The sequence below is a fragment of the Wyeomyia smithii genome, unplaced genomic scaffold (genome assembly GCF_029784165.1).
Source record: "Wyeomyia smithii strain HCP4-BCI-WySm-NY-G18 unplaced genomic scaffold, ASM2978416v1 HiC_scaffold_121, whole genome shotgun sequence".
Classification (NCBI taxonomy): Eukaryota; Metazoa; Arthropoda; class Insecta; order Diptera; family Culicidae; genus Wyeomyia; species Wyeomyia smithii.
Window position 1 is genome coordinate 1 of NW_026599004.1, and position 7,776 is coordinate 7,776.

At 36.0% G+C, this 7,776-nt stretch overlaps 1 protein-coding gene across 4 annotated transcripts; it reads left to right on the forward strand.

Annotated features, from left to right (window-relative positions):
- The first annotated feature begins 2,874 nt into the window (after positions 1 to 2,874).
- On the forward strand, positions 2,875 to 5,849 carry LOC129733688 (zinc finger protein 239-like). 4 transcript variants are annotated; one of them, XR_008729659.1, is made up of 3 exons: positions 2,875 to 3,068; positions 3,143 to 5,457; positions 5,510 to 5,849. XR_008729659.1 is itself a non-coding variant. In XM_055695237.1 (2 exons), exons 1-2 carry the CDS (start codon positions 3,038 to 3,040, stop codon positions 4,240 to 4,242), a joined length of 1,152 nt encoding a protein of 383 aa, XP_055551212.1. In that variant the 5' UTR covers positions 2,877 to 3,037; the 3' UTR covers positions 4,243 to 5,849. The 4 variants fall into 4 exon arrangements, 1 of the variants encoding a protein (XP_055551212.1); XR_008729657.1 differs by having other exon boundaries at positions 2,877 to 3,068; positions 3,122 to 5,457; XR_008729658.1 differs by having other exon boundaries at positions 2,877 to 3,068; positions 3,122 to 5,452.
- The last annotated feature ends 1,927 nt before the right edge of the window (positions 5,850 to 7,776 follow it).

Below are 7,776 nucleotides of genomic sequence, written 5' to 3' on the forward strand. Positions count from 1 at the left end.
GTAATAATGGGATAGACGCAAACGACCCAAAGTGTACACTTGAACTGTAGTTGTAAATAACAAGTTTAAATAAACATAACTTTATAACAAACATATATATATATATATATATATATATATATATATATATATATATATATATATATATATATATATAAATATATATATATATATATATATATATATATATATATATATATATATATATTATATATATATATATATATATTTATATATATATATATATATATATATATATATATATATTATATATATATATATATATATATATATATATATATATATTTATATATATATATAAATATATATATATATATATATATATATATATATATATATATATATATATATATATATATATATATATATATATTTATATATATATATATATATATATATATATATATATATATATATATATATATATATATATATATATATACAAATTTTCAGCCTTCAAATAGTATTAGGCTGGTTAGTCAATTCTCATCTTCTAACTCGAGATACAATCTATGTCTAGCCCTTTAGTTTTCTTTTACCAAAGATAGAAATATATGTAGTTTTTCAAAACATACACAAACCTATCATATTTGCTTTCCTCGATATTGTCTTAAACCTACTAATCAGAGTTTCCTGATAAACTCTAACGCAGAGAAATCTGAAGAAAATTTAAAAAAAGTTGCCAAATCGTGATAATTGAGTATTGAAATTAGAAACTTGCGACGCATAAATTTAACCCTTAAATGCGCAGCGTTATTTCGGAAAAAAAATTGGGAATAATGTTTCAAAATGAATGTATTTTAATTTTTTCTACAAATATAATAGATTGGCGCAGTTATCTAGGCTTTGATTTCTTAATTAAAGCCTTAATGGCTGTTTATACGAATATTTGAGACGTTATTCGCAATGTAGTTTTAAAACAACATTGCGCATTTAAGGGTTAACGATGCATTCGTAAATCAATCACTGTGTAAAGCCTTGTAAACTTAAAACGGGAAGAACATGAACTTACTCACCTCTGAAGTAAATCTAACAGAGGTGAACCTTGAATTTCTCAGGCAGGATTGAAAAATTAGCTGTACAATCTGCAAACTAATACGTTATTTTATAAACACCACTCCGGGTTTTGTTTTTCTATGAGAGCAATCGAATTATCGAAAAGCGTGAGTTAGAGTTTGTTTTAAAAAATCATGTTTTGCTCAGCAAATTACACTCCTTTACTCGATATATAAAAATCAGAAATCCATGAGTAGCTTAACAATCCAATTGCATGTGGCAATCCTTTTTACAACAATAGAATATTATTAAAGTTGGAAAGTAGGCAATGTATGTGATTTTTTCAAGGATGCGAAAAGTGTGATGCTGAAACGGGCTAAGGGTGTGATTTAGACACAGACAAACAGACGTACCACTGCATACAAAATTCTAAGGAAATTGTGGTTCCGACTTACTTGTGCGACACCTACTGGGCATATTCCGCAAAAGATAAACTTTCAGCTTTTCTGCTTATGTTTGTTATGGTGCTGAAAACATGACAGTGTTTTCATAAGTAAGGTATTAACTATTTCCAAGTCTAGTGCCAATGAAAATTCGTAGTCAACCAAGTGGTTTCTTACATGGGGCTTCTATACACTACAATCTTAAAAATTAACAGCAATAGCAAACGTACAAGCAATGAAACCCGTGGATTTCCTTAAGATAATCGGTTAGTTTCGCGGCAATGTGGGAAACACATTCGGAAAACTGAAAACTGATGTTCGGGTGAAATGTTTGTGAAACAGACCTAGCAGTTTTTTAGTTCGAACATTTTTTGAAACATCGCGATTTTAAACCGAAACTTAAAAAAATCTATAGGGCAATCCACGAGACAGTTGCGATCAGGTGATTTCAGTATGTTTTCAACTTAGGACAGCTTAATGTATGTTCGATCGGTTGCAAATTGGACGCAATCCGGAACCAGAAGCGTGAGTGCCAATCCTAAATACAACAATGAAAAATCACTTCTGATATTATTGCCGACATTTAAATATTTCGGGTTTGGTCGTGTTTTGGTTTTGCAGCTTGAAAAACAGCAATAATAACAAACGTACAAGCAAAGAAACGTCACCTGTGGATTGCCTTATTGCTGAAATTTTGTACAAATCTGTATTATAATTCAAAATTCTGTATGAATTCTCGCGTAATTTTTCAAAGCGACCTATCTAACATTGAGAGACTCTCTTTGTTTACTTTCTCTTTGATTTACTTTTCTCTTTGAATAATTATGTTATTTTTTCCATATTTCATAACACTCCATGCATAGTAAGCAAGACAGTATTACCACAGACAAACAGACGTACCACTGCATACAAAATTCTAAGGAAATTGTGGTTCCGACTTACTTGTGCGACACCTACTGGGCATATTCCGCAAAAGATAAACTTTCAGCTTTTCTGCTGATTTTGGCAGCACGGTGCTCGAATAATGTCAACTGAGTCCAAAGAAAAAGGCACATCAGCGCCACCACCGCTGCGGCGGGAATATTCCGCATAACTGAAACTCATTTGAAATGACCGTTATTTTGATCCACGGAAATAAATCTCGTGGTACGTCTGTTTGTCTGTGGTATTACTGTCTCTCGATTAAGGGGAAAAAGCTTAGAAAATATATATAATGACGACGTAATTAACGAAACAAAGTGAGAGAGGAGAGAATCTGTCATTGTTACTTAGGTCCCTTTTAAAAATTACGCGAGAATTCTGTATTTTGTATCATTTCTATATTGTGGTCAAAATATATGTATAATACAGAATAATCTGTATACTTGGCAGCCCTGCTACGGATAGCTCAAGCAAAATTTAGCGGTTTTTCGAGCAGTTGCAGATATTTTTCAAAAACATCTGACATCTCAGAGGTAAAGTGAACGAAAGTGGACACTTAACAAGAACGAAAAGCTATTTGTACAGTTGTTTGATATAAAGAAAAATAAATAATTCATGCATAATTTCTCTTCGACGATCCAGAAAAACAGTATTTAATGAATACCACCCACACAACATCAATGGAATGTAAGTAAGTGTTCTTTATGTATCAACTTTGTAACAAGCTTGCCAAATTTTAGATTTAAATCAACTACCCGAAGCTTCCGATCGACCCATTGAAGCCATTGAGAACGATCGGGCTAGGAAAAAACCTCACGGTTGCTCTATCTGCGGTAGAAGCTTCAGTTTCAAAAGTCACCTAACAGAACACTTTCGCATTCATACCGGAGAAAAACCCTCCAAATGTGACTACTGTGGAATGCGCTCCTATACTGAACGCAGTCTTAAAAAACATGTGCGACGACACACCGGTGAGCGGCCACATGTTTGCGGAGAGTGTGGTAAAGGATTCTTTCGCAAAGACCAATTAACGGACCATGAGAAATGGCATGATAAACCCAATCAGACCACCGAAAAAGACCTGTCTAGCATAAAACTTCACGATTGCGATATCTGTGGCAAAAGTTTTAGATGTAAAAGTCACCTCATGGTACACGTCCGCACTCATACGGGAGAAAAACCCTTCGAATGTGACCACTGTGGAATGAAGTTCGTAGATAACAGCAGGCTTAATATACATGTGCGACAGCACACCGGCAAGCGGCCATATATTTGCGAGGAGTGCGGTAAAGGGTTTCTGTTCAGGAGCCGATTAACGATCCACAAGAAATGGCACATCGACAAAAAACCTTTCAAGTGCGATGTGTGTGGTCGAGGGTTATCACATCAATCTGCACTCGCAGCCCACAAACGTATTCACACAAATCGAAAAGAGTACGAATGTGACCTCTGCGGTAAACGATTCAATAATAAGAGTTGTTTAATCCAGCACAGTCGTATACACACCGAAAAAAGACCGAAGTTCAAATGCGATTTGTGTGAGAAATCGTTTTCAACACGCTTCGCGGCAAAACAGCATCGACAGATCCATACCGGTGAGAAACCACACAAATGCGATGAATGCGACAAACAATTCATTACTAGAAGCAATTTAAACCAACATAAACGAACTCACACCGGAGAACGGCCGTACGGATGCCCATTCTGCGGTAAGATGTTTACCGGAAGTACCAGTTTGACGCGTCATATACGCATCCACACGGGAGAAAGACCGTACAAATGTGACATCTGTGGAAAGGACTTTATTGACAACTGTACAATGGAAAAACATCGACGCATTCATACGGGTGAGAAACCGTAGCAGTGAAAGGTATGAGGAAAACGATTTCACACCAGTAGCAATCTAATTAAGGACACTTCGGTTCATGAAAAAACAAAAATTAATCCACGAAGCGGTATGACCTCTATTATATGATAAGATCAACACTAACACTCCTATTCTCAGAAAGAAACATTTCAATGTGATAGTCACTACGCCTTTTTTACTCAAAATATTATTTGGCGTACAGCACTTGAGTGTACTGAATACCTAATACGAAAAAGTGAAATTCTGTTACTCAGTTGATCGTAATGATATCGATGTCTTCGTTTCTCAGGTGTAAGCAAAACAAAGCCTTGGTGCTACATTCCGATTTGAAACTTGACCTTCTGTTCAGTGCCTTAGAATATCGATGTTTATTCACGAGTAGATGCATTGAATTGTTCTCAGTGTCAGCACATTTATTTTCTGATGCAACTCAGTAACCTATGCTCATTGCGAAGTTGCATGAATATCGTTTATCATATCCAATAACACAACAGTGGAATGAATATCATAGGCCTCGTCATGATATTCAGAGAAGCTTCGGTGATTATCAATCCAAGTAGTAAAAGTCTGTCTAGACGCTGTACACCTCGTACAGTATAAATTGTGGAATTAGGTAATTTTGATATTCACTATTCAAAAATGATTTTCATTTTTGACGATCTAAATATTAACACGAGTGTCACGGTTTATCCTGTCGGTGTTTATCGGTTGCCTAGTATCATGAACATCATCGTTCGCATGGGTCAATATAAAGAGGGCTGAAAATCGCTGCTTTTGAATATCATGACAGTGAATATTCCCAGCACTGCTTCTGTTTATTATACACAGACTTCGCAGTTAACTGTTTAGTGTGCAGGACAATTGCGGGGCTAGCGCTACGATCCTAAAGGCCTAGAGTTAAAGTTTGGCCGACGATTTCCGTCGATCTGGCAGCCATTCTAAAATTTCAAAGAACCAGCAACATTGCAAAAAATAAAAGTCATTACATGACTACTCGTATTTTCAGTTTCATAGTTTTTTGTTTCAGTTTGTTTAGTTGTGAAAAAAAAAAGAAGTACTGTTTTCTATTCTGTTCAAATCGACCATCACGTAATTTTGAAAGCATAAGCTATTTTCGATTCCCCACTAATAAAAATTATCGCCGAAAATGGCTGAAAATGTTAATTACCGGAGGATTTTTTAATAACAGAAACGACAAGTCTCTGTAGCGTAAGTTTGGCGTTTTGAAAATATCAATCCGAATAAAAAAAATGTTTTGCAGTTCCACTTTAACCACGATGATTTATGCTTCGCGTCGGAGAATGGAAAAGCACTAAAAGTTACCGGGACCTATGTATGAGTTTGTGGCTCATTGAGACACCGGGTAATATGTCGATTGATTACGCTCACTCCAAACAAGCTACCCAATGTCCGTTGAAAATTCCATGTATCACCAACAGCCGCAGTAACTCAGAATCTCATCCAGTTGTCAACAGTGAGGAAAAACAGAATTAAAAATTAATCAGAAGCAAAGATCAGAAACAATAGAAAGAAGGTCTATGGCGTTATGATTTTTGTAACCATTTAAAAAATAAAATATCGTTAAGATTTTTGGAATTCAATGTTTTGTTTTTTGTTACATTCGAGTTTCATCTCTTTTTTTTCGCATTGCTTTTGCTAAATCACAATACTTCCCATCTAATAAGACAAACTTAACATGTCAAGCGTTCTTATGTTCGATTGGAACGAATTTTGACAGTTCGATTAGAACTTTTCAGTGACAGTCGTCCAAACCAGGGGCCTATAAACGTCAACATTTTGCCTACCAATCATATATTTATCACGGCGGTAATATTTCATTTCAAATACTTACGAAACTTATCTTATTCATTGAAAGTGCACATTGTACTGAAAACAAATGTTGAGCTCTTGTTTTTTCCATCTAAAACGACATTTACTCGAGAATAAGTCTACCGAAAAAATGGGACGTTTACTCTATTTCACTTGTTTTAGGGCAAACCAACCAAAAAGTGGGTACCAGAAACGCTGGTACCAGAATCAATGAGTGGTAGATGGCCACAAGAGCTCCCTGGTCCAAACTTTAACTCTAGGGCTTTATACGATCCTACTGATACTAACAGTCTCTCCGGAGCCTATAACTCAAACCTACAACAACTGGTTTGATAGGCCAGTACACCTCCCTGACACGTTCGTAGCCTGTATTTTTGTATACGCGGGAATGAAATGGCATGTTACACTGCTGTGCTTCACACTGCTATAAATAGCGACATCGATAGATTAGGCAACACTGAACGGGAGTGAAGAGCACGTCAGATGTCTTCCCTTTGCGACCATAGTTATTTGGGGCTCGGCATCGAGGGGTTCGTCATAATGGGGGTACTGCGGGTACTGTCAAACTATAGGTAATGGGATTACGGTGTCAGGGAGGTGGGCCAGTATCGTACCTGGTGGCAGAGATGCCAGATGTTTTTGAAAAATGTCTGCAACTTCTCGAAAAACCGGAAAAATCTGCTTGAAATCTGCCAAAAATCTATTCGTGATTCGAAAAAATTTCGCTCGCGCTGGTAAAAGTCTATAAAAATCTGCACACATTTCGAGAAAAACTGCGCAAATATCAGGAGACTCTGACAAAAATCTGCAGAAACTATGGAAAATCTGTGAATATCTGCAAATCAATAAAAATCTCGACACGGACTCTAAAAATCTGCATTTTGCAGACAAATCTGCACATCTGGTATCCCTGCCTGGTGATGGGAAAGTTATCGGTATGTATCGTTAATATCGATAATTACTCCATGTCGATAATATCGTTAAATTACAGCGCTAACGATAATTATCGATAGGTCGCAGGCGGCAGTTCAGGTGGCACAAAGTATGCGAATTATTTCTTGCACTTGCAAAAATCATATAGAAGTTATCCAAAATAGCCAATTAGTGTTCCCAATCCTCTACTGGCCGAATAGACTTCGGTAAAATTTACAAGTGAACAAACATTATCCTTGCTTTTGCGACCTCGCGCCCCTCCGAAAATTATCGATTATCTTTTTATAATATCCATAAAAGCTTGGAAACTATCGATGTAATCGTTAACAATTTTGCTCGATATTTCCCATCACTAAATTCGTACCTCGAGATCAACTGATAGAGCCTCAGATGTATTGCACTGCAAATCGGTATTTTAGAAACAGGGTTGATACCCAGGTCTCTTGTAAAAGCGCGGTGTTGACTAACTTTTTCATTCGATTCGTACAAACCATGGTGACGAGTAAAGCCCAAAGGAATAATCACAAGAACCGTGAAGATGTTAAGAGACAGTTCGCGAGAGGCGCTGTTACCTTTCTGAGGGACGTTGTTTTGATGTTCTCCGATTGTGCTAAAACTTTAAGGATTTGTTTGTCTCTTCCTTGGAGAACTTTTTCCCCAAAATGCCGTTAAAATGAATAAAACTTCAAAAACTTGGGTTAGACTTGATAGATTCGCTAAAAAAAATTGATTATTACTCCAGCTATAAGTGCAAGATGACAAAAG